General features: G+C 33.1%; 1 protein-coding gene across 3 annotated transcripts in view; it reads left to right on the top strand.

Annotated features, from left to right (window-relative positions):
* Nucleotides 1–23,532, top strand: part of Dpyd (dihydropyrimidine dehydrogenase) — a 761,982-nt gene that overhangs the window by 279,546 nt on the left and 458,904 nt on the right. For 2 of the 3 annotated variants that reach the window (XM_048814504.1, XM_048814505.1), the window contains exons 8-9: nucleotides 11,623–11,730; nucleotides 13,413–13,582. In XM_048814504.1, the coding sequence (XP_048670461.1) occupies nucleotides 11,623–11,730; nucleotides 13,413–13,582 (278 nt within the window). Of the gene's footprint in view, nucleotides 1–11,622; nucleotides 11,731–12,176; nucleotides 12,215–13,412; nucleotides 13,583–23,532 lie in introns of those variants that run through there. The other variant, XM_048814507.1, reaches the window with a different exon arrangement.

Genomic DNA, 23,532 nt, shown 5'->3' on the forward strand with positions numbered 1-23,532 from the left:
AGCTGTTTCTCTATGCTACATTCTTACACCATGAGGTTCAGCCTCACCTGGAGCTCTGAGAAAGGATCCAGCCAATTATGGACTGAGATCTCTGAAACCATAAGCCCTCAAATAAACCTTTCCTCCTCTACAATTATTCTGGAAGGTTCTTTTAGTCACAGCAGCAAAAAATCTGACTAAAACAATATCCATTTTAACTCCTCTTCCTCTTCCCTCCCTTAGCTTTGGTGTGGTTTCTTGAGCTCCATACAAAACAAAACAACAGTGTTCCCCTGGAATCTTCCCCTCTTCCATTATACTGAGCCACAGTCAAGCACGTCATTTGTGAAACTCACCAAAACAAACAACTAAGACTCAGCTTTGACTTTGCCATCCCCTCTACTTTCTAAAATCACTGATGCCAACTCCTATTAAACTAACTCTGAAATATCATATGAATATGTTTTTATGCCTCTGTACTTCCACTGTTACTATCTTAGTATGAGCTGATTTTTGCCTATTAAAGTTACTGTAATAGGAGAAGAGAGAGAGAAAACATACCTCTGGACAGTATGGGGACACAGCTTCAAATGCTATCTGAAGTATTAAAATTTCATTCGAAATCAGCATTTCACTCCTTAATATCTTGTTTAACATAAACATCATAATTTAAATGACTTATCTTTTAGTGTAATTATTGCCCCAGGAAGGTAAGTTGTGCATATATTGGGGCTGTAGACACTCCTGCAATGCCATGCTAGTGGCCACTACTAATAATCCAGGCCAAGAAGTACAGTTTTCTTTGCCGCAGTCTGGCTGGGCACAAAATAACCGAGCGGCCACACAGCCTTGTAGGTTCAAACAGCAACCTTTATTCCCGAACTCTCACCGGCACTCTACACACAATTCCCGGGAACACACTGCCTCCACCAGGCTCTGCGTGCCAATTCTCCCAGAACCCCACAAGAACTCAAAGGGAACTCCAAAGTAGCAGGCGCCTGAGGCAGCAGGATCCGCCCTAATCCCAGCAGGATCCGCCCTAATCCCCAGAGCTGCCCTAATCCTGGAGCAGGGTCACCTTTCAACCATTCCCTCTGCCAAAAATGCCAGGCATCATTCTGACTAAACTGTGGCTCTCAACATTTCTTTCTTATCTGGATTTGCATCCCTTTATATGATCTACTCCTTCCATTCTCACTGACTGCACATCAGTTCTGTTCACCGCTGCTCATTCATCCTTGCTAAATATACAGCTGAATATCTTGTTTCCTGAAATGTCTCCTCAGTGTAAAACCCAAACACCCTGGTGTGACTGGAATAGCCCTTCATGGTCAGGGTTCTGCCCATCTATTAAGTTTCACATTTTTCTATTTCCCATTACCCCCTATCATCTCCTCTGTCTGTACCCTAATTCTAGTCAGTCTGAACTCATACTCCTTCATGCCTTGAACATGCTGGTCATTCTTCCCCTTTTTCTGCAACTATAGACTTTCATCTTTCAGGACTCAGCTTGAGTGGTTGTATCTGGTCCAGGCCCAGTGCTCTTTGTAACAGCTCCTATAATACTCAGTACAGCCCTTTCTCCTAGCATGTATCTTACTTCATTCTACACATTGATTCCATTCCATATTCCTTTCTCTGTTATACTAGAATGGACATATTTATCCTATGTTCCAGAGCCTAACATGTTGTCTAGCATACACAGTAGGCACTCAGTAAGTATTAATGGCCAAGTGGTTAAATAAACAGCTTTCTATTTTGAACTTATCTTAATCCTTTTTCTTAAAAAAAGAAAAAAATCACAACAGGTATCCAAATCTAAAAGTTGAATGTGACAGACTATATTTTTGTTCCATAAAATGGAACTAGATAAGTAATGATTTATACATTGAATCTACCAAGTTTTATATGATCATTGCCAGGATTTAAGAAGATTTCAATTGGGGCCAAATTTTTAAAAGTGCCTGTTGTTAAGGTTGTTGTTTTAAGTATCAAGGAAGAAAAAAATATCAAGGAAGACATAAATATGAAAGTTATAGAATTTTAAAATTTAACATACATAAAATTTGTTTATTTATTAGGATTTTCCATATGTTAGTCATTGTGTTAAACAATAATCATATTATTGAGATACATTATCTCAATTAATCTCCCCACAGGGTGGTTTTATAGACAAGGAAATTAAGAATTAAAGTTAAATAACTGGCTATTAAAGGTTACACAGCTAGATTTTGTGAAATAGTGATGGTAACATTTATGTCTGATTGCTTCTCCTTATACTAGGCCTCTTATACTTTTGAATTCTGCATAAACTCCATTCATGGTATGCCGTGATTTTCAGGTATTTATAAATACTTCACATTTTGACATTTATAACCACACTCTGTGCACTTGGAATGACACTTGGTCTGTTGTTAATGGATTTAGTCTTAGAGTTGGGGAAATGTTTGAGTCATGGGGCCTCAGAGAATGTAACGAAAAATCATGGGCCTCCTATGAACATGCACAAGAAAATTCATACTTTTTAGATTCTCTGAAAAACCCAGACAAGATTAAGAATTCCATTTCTAGATAATTTACCTATGTTGTTAATGAGCAAACTAAAGTTCAAGAAAGTTAACCACAGTTTCTGGAATCATTGCCCACATGTGCCATCAAGAATGTCTTTTGGAAAAGCATTATCCTGTGGATTGCTACGAACTCCTACCAAAGTATTCTCATTTCAGGTCTCTTATATAACAATATGGTGAAGTGCATTTTGAATATATTTAATCATGGAAATAACTTAGTATTTTTCTTATATATATTTCTCATAAAATCTCTTGAGATAAGTATTTTCTTGGAAAATTTATAAAATTACAGTAATGATTTAGAGTAAGAGAAAAGAAATTTGCACAGAAATTTATTATTTAAGGTGTAAGAGAAAAATAGGTAATTGAAATGACACTAAATGATGAATATCATCATAAGATAAAAGAATTGCAGGGTGGCATGACCAATATCTATACTCATGAATTATTTTCTACATATAAAATTGTTTCAACAGTACAGAGATACAATATCCTTACTTGCCCACCTATGAATTCTATGAGAATGTGAAGTTTTATTTTAAAGGTGAGGAAACTGAGGTTTCAGGTTTAATGTGTTGGGTTTGGATTTACAGCTATATAAGCAAGAGAGTCAGGAGTCCATTAGAAGAGGTCTCATTGCCTGGATAATCACATAGATTTAGAAAGCAAGTTCCAGCAGCTGAAAGTCACCAAGTTCATCTGACACCTGATCTTTATTTTACAGCCTGCCACTGGCTCCCTTCCTCAGGCTTACATTGTTTCCCTTTGCAGAGTTCTGAAGGCCAGAGCATACTTTAGTAATTCAGAATGATTTTTAGCTTTCATTTCAGTTTTAGTACATCGCACCAACTCTTGCATTGGGTTTCACCTTATTTTATTGCAGCACTATAGCAAAAATTAGTTTTGCTTTAAGGGAAACCATTTAAATACATTATCTAAATCCACATTATATTAAAAATTATTACATAAAGTTTTTCATATAGAGAATACTTAAGTCTCACAATATTATTGCAGAACTCACTAGAACAGTTACAAATAAAGAAGGTACCAGTGCCTGTATTTAAGAATTCATTTGAATAAAAAATATAGAGGTACAATTTTAAAAATACCTTTGCGAAAGTAACTAATACAATAGAACAAATGTGTGGTACATTTACTGGTGATTAACACATTAGTAATACTTTTGAGATTACATTTTTAAAGGGGTCTTCTTCCTTCTGCAGAATGTGTGTTTATGGTGGCAGCTTTAATGTTGCTTCCTGCTGTGCGGTTCAATAGAGTATGTTTTTAGGTGGTTGGTTGAGGGTTTTTTCCTTATGTATGTCGATGGAGATAAGTGTTTTAATTACTTTTTTAATGTCTGTGCTTTTGTATTTTCTCCTCTCTTCCCTTTTATTTCCTGCTGTTGAGATTACTGCCTCATCTCCACAGCAGGTGGCTGTTGCAAATTTGTTTTCTTTGTAAGCCTGGTAGATTTATTTTGTAATATAACTGTTCCTTTTAGTATTTTATTATTAATGATTTCTTTACTTTGGAATATAGTATACTTACACAGTACTAAATAGTAATTTCCTAGCACCATCTAAGAACTTCAGTCATTAAGAGAAAACCTTTGCCTGAGGCCTATTGTTTGCGTAGTTGCTTACCCTCACTTCACAATGTGGGGGTTAAAATTTAAGGAAATTGTTTTGTAGAAAAAGGCAAATGAGAGAGAAAGAGAGAGAAGGAAAGAAAAGAAGGGTGGGAAATGAAAGAGAAAAGGCCCAGGAGACAAAGCACACTTTAATAAATAACACCAAAAATCAAAGGGCTAAGTGTAATTTTTTGGCAGATATCTAAATTACATTAATGTATCTATTCTAGGAAAGGGATTTTAATAGACCTAATGTTTATGTTAAAATTAAATTTTAATTATTAAAATAACTATGCTAGTTATAAGAAAATTAGAATACTACGAATGTATAAAGAAAAAAAAAACTTCATTTTTAAATTTTTTCCCAAAGAGTTAGTTTATTTGATTATCTCATATGTTTTATGGATAAAACTAAAGAGAGATCAATCCTGAGTATAGAAATAATTTGTCAGGAAAGTAAAATAGACTCATATTCAATTTATTTCATATGTATCTGTACTTGTAAATACTTTGCTGTATTATTATGTTTATATCTTTTTTTACCTATATGTACAAAGTCACATTGTTATGATAGAATTTCTGTATATTTTATACATGAAGTATGAAAGCTAATTAAAATACATTTGTTCTTAACTTTATGAAAATAATCACCTTTGGCTATTTTATTCTCCGCTCCAATGCTTTGTACATTTCTCTGCTTTTTAAAATATAATACAAAACCAAGTCAGCATCTATAAAATTTTTTAAATTATATAAGAAGCTCAGTACTCCACTTGATTCTGGACTGAATTATTGGTACATGTTTCTGTACAGAAATACCTTGTGTAATGGGAAAAATTATGGTTTGAAGTGGTAACTCCATTCATAATGTTTTTCTAAAAGTCTTTATCCTGTTACGCTCTAACCAATTGTGTGATATACACAATTAATGTGTGTGGCCACATTGAGAGAAAGAGACTAGCCAGAAGTTCCATGAAACAGATGTTTAATAGGGATTTGAAAAATCAATGAAATGAATATTATTGTGATGCATAGTGATCTAATTTTATATTTGTCATATTGAATCACTTCATTATTTTGAATTCAGTCTGAATACTCAGAACCATATTTACAATGGGGTGTCAGGGAGAAGACAAGTTTTATTGAAAAAGAAATCACAATAGGGCAATATTGATCTGTTCTCTTTCTAATCAATATATGGATCCTAGAATGATAACCCATATGGCACATTGTCATTTGGAAGAAAAGTATAAATCCTTTGAGTCATATAAGTGTTTCATAAGTGACGGTGAAAAATTTTGTATTCCTTCATGGAATTGTGGAATATGTACACCCTTAAAAAGATTGTTTTACTTCCATGTTGTAATCCCAACTTGAGTTTGATATATGAATCTTTCCTAATACATGTATAAATATATGTTCATTTATTTATGATTTTACAGTTATATTTGAACATCTTATACAGCCATCCGAATGGTTTGTTGTTAATTGCAATATTGTTTGTGTTTGCTTTGAGAAGCATATAAGATCTTAATAGAACAGAGGTCATTAGAGGCTAGGAAGGTTTAAGGATAAGAACAGAGAGAAGTTGAATAGCAGATCCTAAAATATAGCTAGGGGAATTGTTTCTCATGTTCTATATCATAGTAGTATATCTATGGCCTACAATTTATTATACATTTAGAAAAAGTAGAGGAGATGAGATGATGTTGAATATCCCTAATTGAAAGGATAGTACTTAATAATTAAAAAAAATAAAAATAAAAAAGAAAGGATAATACTTGAAGAAACAGAAATGCCAGTTACACCAATTTGATCATTGCACATTGAATTATGATACTTTATTCCATCAATAAATACAAATATTGTATAATTATTCAAAAAGAAAAAAAAGAAAGTAAGATCTTGGGTCCAAGAATATTTTGAAATATGAAAAAAGTATGACATTTCCTATCAGCTATATTTTGCTGTTTTCATCTGGTCAACTGTAATCTGTGGTGTTTTGTTTGTCTACTAAAATCTTATTGAACATCTTCCCATGTGAAGTATGGAGAACTGATGAGGCTGTGGAGAGCATTCAGTACTGGAGCACCAGCCATCTCTGTCAGCTGCAGCCTTGTGCCAGAATCCTGAGGCAGTTTCTCAGTGGTCTGTGCTGTCTCCTCCTCTGTGGGATTTGTGAGGCAGTCTCCACAGACAGGTCTCTCTAATGACTGTCTTTCCCATGATGGCTTAGCTGTCATTCAAGTGGAAGCCTTCAAGAACAAGAGGCCACATAAATGCTTGCTCAATTCAATTAACACTGACTAAATGACCCAGTGAAATAATAGAAGCAGACATTATGGAATCTGAGTAATTCTTATACATCTCCTACCACAGCTATGAAGGCTAATCCTTAAAAGCTTATTCTTCTTTTATTCCTTCTAGATGATAACATGTAATAGAATATTTAATATCTTGTTAATGTTAATTGAAGTTCTGTAAAACTTGATGTGAGCACAAGGAAATAGTTTACTATGTGCAGTGCTATTATTTATTCTGTAGTTGCTCCAGAGGGAGTTGCTTTGGAAACAAAGCAGGGATACATTTTTCAAAGAATATCAAATATTGAAAAATAACCAACAGATACCCAAGGGGAATGCACTTAAGAAGGAAAACATTTCAGAAAGGAGTTTTGCTAGAGAAAATAATCGCACACAAAAATGCAGCCAAGAGATGAAGCCAGTCTTTTTTCTACCATTAGATTGGAACCTGGTAGCAGACACAGTCTGTGCCTAACAGTGAAACTGAACACATGGATGAGGAATGATTAATTTGGATTTCACTATTTTTGTAGAATCACATTATAACAAGTTTTAGTTACAACCATACATGAAGAGGTAACATTTTGAAGTTAAAACATAAGCTGTACAGCTATCTAGATCATCCAGATTAGAAATTGTTCTGGGGCCCTCAGCAAGGTTATTTAATTTCTATATGCCTCAATTTCCTCATATTTAAAATGGGGATCTAATGACATTAGTTGTGTTAATAGAGGTATTTTGAGAATTCAAATGAGTTAGTGTGTATGAATTCGTACCTACCAGGCATGCGAAGTCGAGCTTATTGGTTACTAATGTTAAAGAAAACATTCTGTAATGCAAACAGGATTTTCTTTCCTTCTTTTTTGGAGCGCTTGACAATTACCATTTCTCAATAAGTCTTAAGAGGAGGTTCCTTTGTATAAGTACATGCTGAAACACCAAAAACTTCAGTAACTATTCTAAGAGAATAAAAATTCTACCTAGCCTTCTTGAAAGACAAAGAACACCACACATTTATAGTGTGAGCTGTTTTGTTTGTGAAATCGTTGTCAATTCTTCTTTATTCACAAACTCACTTCTTCCCACTGAAAGGTGAATTAAAAAGTCATTTAAGTGTCATTTTGAAATCATTCTAGTATAGACATATACCTTATTTATTAATATGCCACCTACTCTCAGGGAAGTCTATGTTTGATAGATGGGTATTTGTAAGTTTCATTATCTTTCACATTTCACTTCAGGTTGCTTCATTTTTCTTGCTTTGTAGAACTTTATTTAAATTTACTAAGGTTTAATACTTTACTTTGATTTAAGCTTTATTGTTTTCTTGTCATGGGATGTGACATTTTAAAGAATTGATAAACTACAGAATAAGTAAAGCTACCTTACTAGCTAATGATTATTTAACATTCCTTGTGTTCAGGTCTCAATTATTTATATTTACATATACTTATATACATATCTATAAGTGTGTACACATATATCAGTAATTAAATATGTATGAATTGTACTTATACACACATATGTGTATATATTTCTCTTTAAATCTCACATCTGTGACAGAATTATAATGATTATATTTGGAAATTTTGAAAGTATAATTATAAAATTAATATCTCCTTATAGATAATAATTCATTTATGAAAGTACATGAAGTAGTAGGAGAGGGGAGAGATTAAGGAACTCAAGTTTAGCATTCTCTGGAAAAACAGAGACAGTAGGATTTCTGGATGGATGGATAGATGAATGGATAGATAGATATGACTTCTTTTAGAGAATTGTCTAATGGAATTATGAGAGATTAAAAACTCAAAACTCTGTGGTAAGCCACAAAACCGGATACTTTTATATAGGAGCTAATGTTACAGTCTTGAGACAGAATTTATTTCTTAGGGAAATCTCAGTTTTATTTTTAAGCCCTTTTGACTGATTAGATAAGGCCCTCCTAGTTATTGAGATAATATTTCATTAAAGTTGATGGACTATAGATTTTAAACTTATCTAAAAAGGCCTCCATAGCAACAGCTAGATTACTATTTGATTGACTAACTGAGTACTACAGCTTTGTCAGACTGACAAAACTAACTCCACAGGAGAGCAGGCAAATGGGAGAGGAAGGTTGCATTCCAAAGTTTGTCTGGTGACAGAGACACTGCTCCTGATTACTCATGGTATCATGGATAGTCGTTTACTAAAGTTTCCATGAGGAGAGCTTCCAATGTAGTGTCCTAGAGCACAAAGAATGACCTGTTAAGAAGGTGGGAGGGAAGGGTTCCATAGAATTTGGGACTCTTTGAGTGAGAGAAACGTGGTGTGTGGCTAAGCAGGCTGCAGGGATAACTTAACCATAATGAGCCTGTCCAGTTACTGGCTCATTTTTCCTCCATTAAATCAACATCCATAGGTCAGAAACATCTAACCAGTGTCCTTTTAATCATTCATGATTAGAATCTGACCCAGTAAATGTTAAATCCATTATAGTGACAAATGCACGATAGAGTGAAATTAACAGGAAACTCAGGAGTACTTCTCAGGGTCTTGATACAAGTGAAAAAAAAATACATTCGATCAATGCATTTTTCTTGGGAAATAATCACCACGTGAGAGAAAAAAGTCATTTTCTGGTTCCAGTGATATATTTAATGAGGACATATTGCAGTTCTCCAGATAACAGTTATTTTGGAGGTGGGTGTAGAAAATAATTACAGATGTAACGCTCCCTCTCTGCTGTAACTGTGACTAGTTGTATGTGTGAGATGCCACTTACATTCTCTGTGCCTTATTTTTGATCTTCCTTGTAGGTTTTTGCTTATCACGTCATCTTGAAGTTGTATAGCACTTGAGGTTATTTTTCTTTTTCCTTGGTACTTTTACATGAAGTGTATAGAAAGTATGCCATCTCTGTAGTGAAGAAAGTCGAGGTGGGAGATTTAGATACTCACATCTTAATATGTAGCATATGTACATGTTGGCTTGACTAATCAAGTGTAGCTTTTGACTAAACAAGTGTAGCTTAAGCTATATTCATGTTTTAATAACTTTCGAGAGAAATGATTTTGTCATTAGTGAGTCTTCAAGTACATATTCCACTATTTTTTAACTCTCTTCCACTCAGGTTTTCAAAAATAATGATATCCATCACTACACCTTTGAATAATAATGTGTGTGTTTCCAGTAGACCTAAGGAATATCTCTTTATGTTGGAAAATGAAGAAAGTCTTATCTTCATTTCATATATACAGAAACCAAGGCAAGGCAAGTCACATGACTTATCTGACCTTCCCAGATAATTAAAGAAATATTTAAAACAAAACAACTTAAAGTAATCTAGAAAAACATCTTTTGAGGGAAGAAATGGTTTGGTGTTAGGGAAGAAAAATGTTTGGTGTGATTTGAAGAGACAGTAGTGGTTTATACCTGGTTACACACACACAAGAACCTTTAGCTTTGGATCAGATATAGCACCTTCCTCATCTTACATGACCAAAGTCATCCTTAGGCCTTATTACTCTGTGTCCACTAGCAACTACATTTAATTATAAAATGAGCTTTCCCTCTCTAAAATAAGCCATTGGTAGTATGAGTTTTGGACAATTTTATTAAACTAAACTGTGTTTCCCCAAGTCTATGTAATTGAAGTGAGTATTTTCCCACTTCTGTAACATGGAGTGATTGTGGTGATATTTGCATTGTTTATATTTTGAAAGCAATTTGAGTCTGCTATCATTTGATTTTAAAAATTTTAGTAACATATGTATTTGACAAATGCATGCTGTAGAAAACTTATAAAATAAAGAAATTAAAAAATTGAATTTCATAATTCCATCATCATAAGTAATCACTATTCAGATTACATAGTTTGTACATTTGTTTTTTACAAAATTTGAATTATAGTGTATACAGTTTTCTCTTCTGATTTTTTTAATATATATATTTTCGTTGTTGATAGGCCTTTATTTCATTCATTTATTTATATGTGGTGCTGAGAATCGCACCTAGTGCCCCACAAATGCTAGGCAATCACTCTGCTACTGAGCCACAACCCCAGCCTCTCTGTTTCAGTGATATATTTTGAACCATAATATGTATTATATTTTCAAATATTCATATTAATAATGGTCTAATGTTTTGTTGACTTTCTTTTTTAAAAATAAAACTTATCTACTCATTAAGTTGAAATTCTAATATTCTCTCATCTCATTTTCTAATTGATTCTTTTTATATATTAAACCATATTTACATATAATTATGTTTTCTTAGAATATATTCGAAATTATTTTCTAGAAAATGAGTATCAATGTATATTTATACCAAAAGAGTATGAGAAGTTCTCTTTGCACCCTTAGTGTAAAGTTTAATTTTTGAAAATCTTTAACTTTTTATTAAGGAAATAATAGCTGCTTTTAAAATTTATATTTCTTTAATGCCTAATAGAGTTAATATTTTCATTGCTTAAGATCTGTTTATATATTTGTCCTCTCAATTTCATCATACTTTATATATTTGGTAGAAAGTTAATGTGTTGTTAATAATGAAAAACTTTTATGAATGTCAATGATATTCTATTTGTTAACATACTTTTTATTTAATCATTTGCCTTTTAATTTTTTTATAAAATTTTTGAAATGCAGGTAGAAATGACTGAATTTTTATGGTTGAAATACATATTTTTCTCTTGGGCTTTTTTCCTTTCAATTATTTCTTAGAATGATCTAATTTATTTAGGAATTATATAAATATGTATGCATGGTTTTATTTAGCTTTTGTTATGTATTTTCAAAACACTTAGTACTTTGATATATCTTAAACTCATTTTGATTTATGACATGAGAAATTATTATAATCTGACTTTCCCAATACTTTAGATAATATGTATATGTGTACATATACCAACACAGTATCCATTGGTATATGCACATAGGTAAATTAAATTAATGTTTTGTTTTATATTAAAGCTATAATCTAGGGTCCATTAGATTGTGTTATGCACATTTTTATGTTGATTTGTTTATGAACTTTTTTCTCTAAGAACAACATCATTTCAATGATGATAGTCTTTTTCATTCTTTTAATATTTCTTTTAATATATAGTTGCAAAAGTCACTGCTAATGATATTTTATAAACTTTATTAATTAGGTTTGCCAGAACCCAATAAAGACCACATCTTCGAAGGCCTTACACAAGACCAGGGGTTTTACACATCCAAAGACTTTTTGCCTCTTGTAGCCAAAGGCAGTAAACCAGGTATGACATATTGTCTATTATTCTTGACATTGTCTGTATTGTTTTAAGTATCATAAATTTATATTGAATCTGAGCTTGGTAGAAAATTGTTTAGGTCTCAGATAGACCCTTGAATATCTAGTACTTGCATAAAGTTTAAAATTAAAGCCTGATACTATTGTGTGCCAGAATTATCTATTTTTCCATTCTTTCAGGAAAACACTAAAACAAGGACTTTTTGTTCTATGATGTATACATCTAAATTGCATCACAAAAATTATTCAAAGTGAAAAGGCCTTAACAAACATTGAAAGATATGGAGAGAGCTTTAGTTGGGGGACTTTTTAAAAATAGGATGTATCTTAACATCTATGAAAGTAGAAGTGTCAAAGCCTCTTCTTGAACTTTTATAATTTTACAAAGTTAAAGCTAAACACTTTGACAGTAGACTCCCTTTCCCTTCACAGATTCCAAGAACAGCTTGAGCTGAGACCATGCTTTGCTCTGGCTCCACTATACTTATTGTCTTGGTGATAAAAAGCTGAAGCATTTTCTCCAGAACCACATGATCTCAATCCGTTAAACATATATTTGAAGAAGTCTGAGCAACAGACTTCTGAGCTATTCCTTCATCTAATTACTTGTGGAAATGATAGGAACTTGTACCTTTCTCTCAACATTTAAAAAGGCAAGAAACTTCTATATTAAATAATTATGGGGAAGTTTACAGCTAAAGATGTGCCCCATCTCCACTTTCTTCCTCCTCTAAAGAATTGTATGCTTGTGTGTCTGCAACCCTTTCATAGTAGGATCAGAGTGCACCAAGCATATACTTGAGAATTACCTACTGCCAGTTGTCTAATGCCAAACACAAAGTCTTCCAAACGCAATGATTGTACTTATTGAGATTACAGGCTTATTCTATCTGTAGTGCCATTTCAAAAATTATACTAATTTATCTATCATCAATTTTATTTAATCTGATAATATGGTGATAGCCAATTGAGAACACCTGCACGTTTCTTTTTTATAAGTATCTTCATATGGTTATCAAATCTTTATACACATGCCCTGGAGAAATGGACACTTAGTCTTATTTCTTTTAGTTTTACAGACAAAACCAGACAAAAGCAGTAAAGGGGGATAGTTTTATTTTAGCTATTTCAATAAAATATTTCTCAGAAACTCTTCAGTTACATAAAGGGCTCTTATTCAACATGTTAATCTTAAAAGATATTAAATGTACTCTATAGCAGAGCTCTAGGTTAGAAATTGTATAAGATAATATATAAAGTAATTTAATGAAATGCTGAAAACTATTAACCCAAATCACAAGGATCATTTTCTTCTTCAAACAGAAAATTTTTAATGCAAAGCTAAAAATATTTATCAGGACTCTGATAGAGTTTTAATTGATTCATTACAGTTTATTATGACCTGAACTCTTCAAAATGTATTGTTGCAGTCCTTCTAGAAGGAAAAAAAGGAGCTAAAGGTACTGACTATGAAATTACACATATGAGCATATTTTTAAAATGAGAATAAAACTGTCTTTCAATGAAGCAGAATAATTTGATAGTGACACTCCATCGTGGAAAACTGCAAGATGCAATTTTACACTGCTTTGAGTACAAGTATCTTTTGAGCTGTCATGCAGAAATGGTTTCTCTACTTGAAAATGGGGTTTTCCTTTCATCATTCAGGAATGTGCGCCTGTCACTCTCCATTGCCATCGATACAGGGAGCCGTGATTGTACTCGGAGCTGGAGACACTGCCTTTGACTGTGCAACATCCGCTTTACGTTGTGGAGCCCGCCGCGTGTTCATCGTCTTCAGAAAAGGCTTTGTTAATATAAGAGCTGTCCCGGAGGAGGTAAAATGGAACCATCAGGAAATATGGCGTTGTAATCCAGCAGATTTTTGGAAATGAAAACGTTAATATGCACTCCTCCAATCTCAATAATTAGACTGGTCCTGCTTTTTCTAATTCAGGCATTCCAAAAGAAACGCATAATACTGTTTTGGATAAAATGAGAAATTTATATTTCTCACGATACAAGTGCTTCTTTTTATCAATGTTAATATCCTTGGAACATATTCTATTTATCTAGTAACAGTGAAATGTGCTAAGTCTTTCATATCCTGAAAAATATTTTTTTATCATAATATGTATGGATATTAGAAGAATGCGGTAATTAGAAATATTTGGGACTTTCCAAAAGCTACATTTATAAGCTTCATTCAAATATGCACACATGCACATGTACACACACGCACGCATGCACACACACACACACACACATACACACCTTCGTCAGCTCATTCTGCTGTGAAGCAAACAGAATGAGATTTCTGTGTATTTTTTTTAAATGGCTCTAATGTGAGCACTATTCATTTAATAGTTAACTTTCAAAAAATGACATATATTTAAAATCACTTCATTCTGACAGGTGACTGGTGACTAGTCTTGGGTGAGGCATCAGCCTGTTACATGTATTGTGCACCTCTCAAATTTTAATGGTATTAGAGAAAGATAATGCTTTGTAAAGGATATTAGTTCTGAGAACAAGAACCAAATGTATTTATAGAAAGATAAATTACTCATTTTATTCAAATCAGTTATGAATTTGATTTGCTTTAGAATGCCTGAACATGCTTGGAGTTTCTATACTAGGCAAGAATTATAACCATAGTCAATAGGTGATTCATCACATGTAGATTAATCACATTACAAAATAATCTCACTAAATTATCAGAGTCACCACTGGTTCACAGTTGGGTTTTATTTTATTTTATTGATTTTATTTTTATTTTTTTAAATATATGACCATGGCATGCATTACAATTCTTATTACACATATAGAGCACGATTTTTCATATCTTTGTTTATAAAGTATGTTCATGCCAATTCATTTCTTTATACATGTACTTTTTTGCATTACAATTCTTATTACACATATATACCATAATTTTTCATATCTCTGTTTGTATATACATTATGTTGACACCCAATTTATGTCTTCATACGTATACTTTGGATAATGATGTGTTTAAATGTCACTTTTCTTCTTGGTTTTTCCCCCATCTAATCTACCCCTTTACACTTAAAAAAAATCAAACATGGTCTCCTGATCATAGGAATTTTTTTATATTAAATTCTTAGTCATTAAATAGTATAGTCTTATCATTTACAAATAAGAAAACAGCTACCATTAAATTAAGGAATTTTCCACAGTTAAAAGAGGACAGGAGGACAAGAGCCAATCTTATTCATCTTTATGCATACCACAGGATCTGGCAAATAATAACTGTGAAATATGTTTCAAGCTAAATATTTTGAATCTTGTTCATCTGATTTCTATATCAGGAAAGTTCTCATTACCAAAGGCTTACCCTTGAGGGTCTGAAGTGGAAGATAAACCTGAATGGCAAAACTTACTTCACACTATGTATCATCATCATCTATGAGCAAGGGAAACTAGAAATTAAAGGTGGCTATGTCTTCCAACTAAAGTAAAAACAAGACAAAAAAATGATCAGATAATTACTTAAGAGTGTAGATATGGTTAATTATTTATTCATTTATTAATTCTATACTGATTGTCCACCTATTTTATACTAGGCATCATTCTAGACAATTTGAATGTAGCAGTAAATAAATCAGATAGAATCTCATGCTATCATGGAATAGGTTCTTGGTGAGGAAAGAAAACCAATAACTGAATAAATGAACTATCACCTCAATAGTATATTGTAAGGTAATTGTTTAATGGAAGAACTATTAATATGGGAGTATAAGGATTGTGTATGTGTATTAGGGTGAGAGCAGTAGTAGAAGAGAAGGCAGGATTTACCATCATATGCAGGGTGACCTGAAAGTCCTCTCTGATGAGAAGATTTTTAGTGTAGAAAGTAGGGAAATTGAGGTAAGTTGCATTCAAGAGAAACTTGCCAGGCCTAGCTAAATGCATTCACTCTAGATTGAAGAAGTCTCTTGGACATCTGGGAAGAAGAAAGTCAGTGTGGTTACAACAGGGTAAGAAGGGGTGGTATGTGGCGTATTGGGTGAGGTCCTGTAGGCACTCATCAGGCCTTTTTAGCTTTCACCCTCTGGGAAAGAGGAAAACATGGGATTGTTCTGAGAAGTCAGTTATCAAGATCTGTTAAGTTTTAAAATTACCGTTGTATACAGTTTTACTCTGGGGTGGGGAGGCGGTGGCAGTCAGAAGCAAAGAGGCTGGTGAGTAGCTAATAAATAAGTAGGCAATTAGTCAATGTGACCAGCTTGAGGGAAGGAAAGAGTGAGAATCCAGATGTAGCTCAGTGGAGGCCAGAGCTAAGTGGGCTGAGTAATGAAATGCTGAGTACTGAAGTAGCAGTGGGTCCTTGGGATCACAGATCACAAGCCTGCAGTAGAGCTTTTGTAGAACTCAGTTTGATCTGGAGCTTAATGAAAGTCAAAAGAACAAATCTGGGGGTATTTATTTATTATTAGCTTACAGAAAACCACATTTTCTAAAACTACTTGACCTTGATCTCCAAGAGAGTAAGATTTATGATCATCTCTCTTGGTCACCCATATCTCCTTCTTTGCCTACCACAAGTAGGGCTCCATAGAAAGGGTGCAAGAAATGATTGTGGATTCCTGGAGGGAATCTGTACCCAAGGTTTCTAGTATCAGCCACGCAGGTTGGATGAATGCCATACCAGTAGGCAGGCCCTTGAGAGTTTATCTGGTAATTTGATGCAAAATTTCTCAATGTAAGATTAATAAATAATTTAGAGTGTGCCAGGATTTTAAGGTTGGGTCACTTGCCAGTATGTACAAATTTTTAGGATTGTAGACTTCTGGTATTTGTAGAAGTTCCAGGTTTAATCCATCATGGCCATTCCTTGATTTTGTATACATTCAAAGAAAGATGAAGATATTGCAGTAGTTACTTCCACTCTGAATCTAGGAAGTCAGCAGAATGGAAGTTAAGGTTAACATATCTGCTTCAAGATATGACTTTTGAAAGACTGTATCCTAGATCACATTTTAACCAACATAAAGAATGTAATACTGGATCCACCCAATTTATTTGTAGTTCTCCAATTTATCTTCTGTTTTCCATTCCAACTCATGCATACTTCCACCATATTAGGATATTTTACATTCCATGAGGAGCAGGGAATTTCCTCACATATGTATATGATTTAACCATCTTGGCCTCTTGAGTAAAATTTGGAAGTAAAATATTTTGTCCATTATTAAATTGCCTCACCATCAGGCAAGTCATCATGTATATGTCCAAAACTAATTTCTCATCATTTGAAGCTGAATTTCTCATTCATTGAGAGAGGGCAATACAGAACAATATAATTTTTTTCATCTTCTAGAGACAATTGTAAATTATTACAGAGGCTAGTTATATAGAACATGGAATCATTTGAGATTATATATGTTACCAATATTATTGGATACAGAAAATTTTTAATCTTCAAAACTAGGTAGCACCACTCAGTAGATTCTGCAATGATAAACACATTCAATTTCTCAAATGCAGAAGTTCTCAAATTTAGTGTGCACTAAAATCACCTGGAGAGCTTGCTAAGCACAGATTGCCAAATCTTACCTCTAGAGTTCTGATTCAGTGGGTCTGGGGTGGGCCTGAGAATTTGCATTTTTAACTAGTTCCCTGATGATGCTGATGCTGCTTGTCCACTGCTCTAATGTATCATCCACGTAGTTCCCAGCTGTCTAATCAGAGCCATAAGCAGTATGCTGTATAGATGCACTTTCCATCTTAGTTAAGAAAGCATTAATGCTAAAGGATATAGGTTTGATGAAACGAAGAGAGGGAGGCATCATCAGCATATTGATGTAATTCTGATTCCAAATGTCTTTCAGGCTCCCTTGTGGACTCACACACATACTAAATAGGATGCTACTGACAAACTAGCGATTCTCAGCCGTGGGTCCTTAGGGAAACCAGCCAATCACTCAGCACTATCCTCTAAGAAGATGAGGAAAAATCTGTTAATAATTCCCTCCAGTACTTTCTGCAAGCTTAAATAGGTGAGATTAAATTTCACAGGATAACAGAATCCCCCAAAATGCTGGTATTAAAAGCTGTTGACAGATCAGATAAAACTGCAAGAATGCTTTAGGCAGTTGGAAATCCCTAAAAGGAGGCATGAAGGTCAGGACTCAACAGACCTGCTTGAGTTGATAAATTCAAAGGCTAAGGTTGGAGAAGGACTTTGTAGGTCTTGTTAATTATTACTGAGAAGGATATGGTACAAAATTAGTTTTAATATCATGCCCCATGCACAAAGAATATTTCAAGAATCTATTGTACATATGTTCAATTTCCAAACAGCAGCAACATTTAATAGAGCCTTAAGTCTGCTATATTGTCATGGAGTCTCTATAGTATTCCTTAGGATCTCTTAGATTCCCCCTGTTTGTTTGTCAAGGTGTTAACTGGTTTAACTTTGATGTACCTGTTTCCCATCTTTTCACTATTCAGAGGGTCAAGTGTCTTGATGATTCATGCTACTTTATCATTACAGTAATATGAATAATCATACTGGATTGTTTGCTGTCACAATTTTTTTTCTTTATCTGTTAGTGTAACTCTAAAATAATACATTTCTATTTGAAAACTTGCCTTTTCACTGAATCCTTCTGATACAATCCAGCAGGCCTCATAATGGATCACTCTTGTGGCATGACTTGCAGGCCTCCTATCAGAAAGATTTAATATCAAATGACCATGCTAAAGCTTTATAAGTTTTATTCTCTATATCTTGTTAGCTAAACATGCATTTTTCTGCAAATAACTGATACTTCCTAGTTTTTATTCAATAACAAGAAATATGAAACTGGGACTATTTTTACAAAATGACCTCTTAAAACCGAAAAATTTAATTTCACTTTGTAAGGGTGTTGATTACAACAGCTTTTCAGCATTTGGCACCTGCACATCATTTGAGTGGCTCTTCTTCATGGAAAGTGATCAGAGAGATATTAGCCTGGTTGGCTATCTGTGAGTAAGCTAAAAACAAACAAATAAATACATACGAACTCTCTAGGTAAACAAAGTTTATTAATAATGTTGGGAACTCCCTGGTACTAAGATAGTAAGTACATCTTTCATATTTTTGATGACAGGAGAATGACATACCAAGACAATGTGTATTTACCTTCATGAAAATTATAAAAATTCAATGTAGTGTTAGGCTCGGTGGTACATGCCTGTAATCCCAGAAGCTCAGGAGGCTGAGGAATGAGGATCAGAATTAAAAGCCAGCCTCCATAAAAGTGAGGTGCTAAGCAATTCAGTGAGACCCTGTCGCTAAATAAAATACAAAATAGGGCTGGGGATGTGGCTCAATGGTTGAGTGTCCTTGAGTTTAATCCTAGTTACCACCGCCCCCCTTAATTTAATATGGTATGAAAAATTAGTGTGAAATAGTCAAAAACGAACTAACTAAAAGTTGAAGCACTTAGTTCAAGGTTATGTATTCTAGTCTGAGTATGGTCATCTATAAAATTAGTGTTGTAAATACATCAGTGTTTCTTCCATTCCCCAAGTTTTATATTTTTTAGTATTTAAAGATGTGAGTGATATAGAATTTGGACAAGAAGGCTCTCTCTCTTCATGGAATGACAACTCTATATTGAAAGTTTTTGCAGTATCTATAAATATCACACTAGAAACAAGTTTCAATTAACGTATCCCAGTTAGCTGGTGAGTAAAAATCTATCATATTCAAGATATGGATATACCAAAGAAACTGACAGATGATGTTGTCAGAATTCTAGACTATCTATGATAATTCAGATGGGACATGCTGCAACTAAGTCAGAAGCCAGATAAATCTTGTGCTCATTCAAGGTTATGTATTTTAAAAGTTATTAAAGCTATTTTCAAAATTCTGTGGGATAGCTGGAAACTTCATACCTTTTAAAAATGTTTCAAATCTCATTTCACATATATGTATATACAAATATATATATATACACACACACACACACACACACACACATACATATATACACATATCTGTATGCATGTGTGTGTATTTGTGTGTATATATGTCAAGCCTATCTAACAATAATGTTTGTTATTGTATTAACTTTTTTGTGAAAATTAGAATCCCTCTTTCTTCTGCTTTCTAATGTCTTCTTTTCTGATTAATAAATAAAAATATTAAAATGTAATTTTTAGAGCTTATTAAGTACACATCAGTTAACATATACCAAATGACAAAAATAAAACCATACATAAATTATCAAAAAAGTACTTATCATTCTATTTAAAATTATTTTTCAGTGATGGATTTATTCATTATGGGTCTGCCCAAATGTCATTTTCTTTTTGAATACTTCCTTAATTCCCTCACAAATTAATTTTTCCCTCCTTTGTGCTTTGTGGCTCTTTATGCTTCCTGCTAATATAGAACTTATCTCATAAGGTAACTATTATTTTTTATTCATCTCTTAAGTTAAATTGCAGTCTTCATCCATGCATGGGTTCTTTCCACTTGGCATCTGACTTAAAATATCAAACAGTCTTGAGTTCAGTGCAGCAGATCAGTGACACATGTTGATTAAACCAATATATTAAGGGCATCAAAATTCTCTTTGGAAGACTTTAAGTGAATATTAAATATGGAAACTACATAGCATGTGTGTATCTCAAATTATCAACTCCTTTTACATAAATAATTATTTTTAAAATTGAACTGTGAAAATCATTAGTTTCTCATGATATGATGTCAAACTAATATTAAAAGTATATTAAAAATAATTATCCTTGGTTCCAGTCTCTTAAAAGATAACTGAAGATAGGGAAAACAAAGAAAAAGAAAATATGACCAAGCAATAAATTAAAAAGTAAGAATTTATTAAAAAAAGATATAAAATCAGAGTGGTTTCAGACATTGAAGAAGAAGACAGGATCCTGATTTGAAGAGAATTCACTGGTGTTTCACCAGTGAAAAAGATATTTTGAAAACACCAAGATATGTAGGACATAATTCTGTAAGATATTTCAATAGCAGCCAGGAATTCTTGACTTCAGCACAATCTAAGATGAGGAGTAATAAGAGCTAGTCAGGTTTAAGAAAATGTCATCAATTATAAATGAATGATGTTTTAAAATATTTCATTTTCTTTGAAGAAATCTATGTTATGATAGCTGTGCAAAGGCATTCTAAACCTCTCAAGTAGGCCTAACTTTGCATTTCTGGGGTTTACCACTTAAACAGTGACACAATAAAACTGGTAAGGACTATGTTTATCCAATGTGTAGTAGAACTCACATTTGGAGAAATGTTTAGGTTCAAGATTCTTCCATTTTGAAGAGTTTTAAGTGAAAACATATCATGAATCTAGCCACTTAGTCCATAGCAGTTACTAAAAGAAGAAACCTCCACTTGTGATTTTAGCAAACTTTTTGCATAGTTAAAATAATTATTGCAATTTTGCTTCTATTGTCCACAGATTAGTAAATATGTCAAATTTTTCTGTATCCTATCACTGTGAATCTATGTGCCAAAAATTATAAAATATTTAAAAAACTGCTTAGTAAATTAAGGAAGATGAGATCTTTGTAGGTGGACAGAATTTGGTATCTTTCCTTCATCCTCCTTTTGGAGAAATAAGAAGAAGATTGGAAATAAGAGAAGATTGGATTATGAAATCAAACTCATGAATTAGAGAAAGAATTTGTATCAAGCTTTTTTAATAATTTCAAGGTTACAAATAAATGCAAGGTGTCAGGCAAAAGAAGAGAGGAAATGCGGGCTCACTAATGGGGATCTGCTCTATATCATGTTCACAACGGTTAACCAAGTCACTTTCATGTTTGAGCTAATCTCTTTTACCTCATCTACATACTTTTCTTCTCCAAAGGAAAGATTAGATTTCATACCAGAACTTTGTTGTTAACTAATTCTTTCACAGAGATTAATTCCTATGTATCCTTCAAGATTAGCTGCACAGTTAGCTTATATAATACCTTATCTAGGCTGCCCTTTCTTGACCTGTAATACTAGTGTGAAATTTTTTATGTGCCATTACAGTACAGTATATGTGCTCAAGATAAAGATTCTTACTTGACTATACTTTACTAAGGTCCCTGAACCTTCTCTAAGACCCACCTCTGCACTTCCTTGTAAAATCCAGTTTTAACTAAGACCTATGCTAAATCAGTTTAGCAAGAAACCTTTATCCTTGATATCTGTCTACCCTTGATATACCTTAGTTGAGAGTTTAACTGCAAACACAGCATGAGCAAGTAGGAATTTAGCCACAGAGAGGCTAGTGGACAAAAACCAGATTCTTTCTAAAGACAGGATGAGGTGATCAGACATCACCTCAGGTATAGTAGGAAATGAGGAACCAGATTAGGTACTAAGGGTGATTATATATTGAGAGTAGAGGATTTTCTCTAAACTGACTTGACAGGTTTTGTAAGAAATCTTGGAAGTGTACAAATGAACCTAGGAAAAGGGTTAGAAATTTATTGAAAATTTTGGTCAAGCAAGTAATTTCTTAAAGAAACATTTCAGTTTATTTAAATTGTTAAGCAGAATGAGAAATCTAATTTTTAGCTAGTACCAGAGAATGGATTTAACTGGTGCTTAAGAAAACAGATTCTACATAGGATCCTCAGAGACAGAAAAGGGACAAAGCCCTAATATTAAGCAAATAAAACTCCTGTTTCAAATAATTCAAAAATTGATTTATACTACACATTCCTTTTTTAATAGTTAGAAAATGCAGATTTAACAAAGGTAGCCATATTCTATATACAATACCAAATATAACTATGCAAATACAATAAACTGTCAGTCTGTTATCCACAATCCTACTGTTTAGCTCTCAAACCTTAAGTCCCTGAACTGATTAAAGATTAAAAAGGGTTAAAAGTTTAAAAAAGCTACTGCCACATTCCAGATAAAAGGATGCAACCCGTACATTAACCTAACAACAATAGATTTAACCTAAAACTTTTCAAAAAACCTGTAACATCATTGCATTATTTTTAGTGGAAAATTAGGGATTATTTGGCAATATTGTCAAGCAAATAGTTTTGTTTCTTTGTCGTGTTACACAGTGAACACAGTGGCTTATTTTCTTAATCTAGAAGATCTTTAAAGGTGGGATTATTTTATTAATGCAGCACCTAACATTGTTTTTTGGTACATAGAGGTACTTAATAAATGTTTTGTTAAATTTATGCCTGAATGGAACTGTATAGCTACAAATGCTTGAAATATATACAATAATTTACTGATAAAATGTGATAATGTTTTTTTTAGGATTACCACTGGCCAAAGAAGATTACCAAATTTTTTATTCATATAGCATTTTTGAAGTCTTTCTATTCTTACAGAATTGGTAAACTATTAAATGCATTGCTATCAGAGAATAATTTTTTCAAAGAATAGTATTTCTTAATTTTGCTTCTTAAACTTTGTCATATTAGAAGTTATTCCAGAATTTAATGTATGCTGGCTTTCAGTTCTGCTCATTATAGTTTATAACCTATGCTTACTTTGCCTATATGCAATCTAAAAATGAGTTGACATCATGCTTTTAATTATAGTAAATTAAGTTGTTTCATAATTTCTACAGTATGATGCCTGTAATATTAATCAGACCAAATCATCACATTACATAAAGTTAATCATTAAAATGATGATCGTTATTGCATGCTATAGCACACTATTTTTATTTCACTCAGCATCAACCACATATCTTTCTTGCATATTGAAGAGAAAATCAAAGCTAAGAAAAATGTTTTTTTCACCATCCTTATACCATGT

This window comes from Marmota marmota, unplaced genomic scaffold (assembly GCF_001458135.2).
Source record: "Marmota marmota marmota unplaced genomic scaffold, marMar, whole genome shotgun sequence".
Lineage (NCBI taxonomy): Eukaryota > Metazoa > Chordata > Mammalia > Rodentia > Sciuridae > Marmota > Marmota marmota.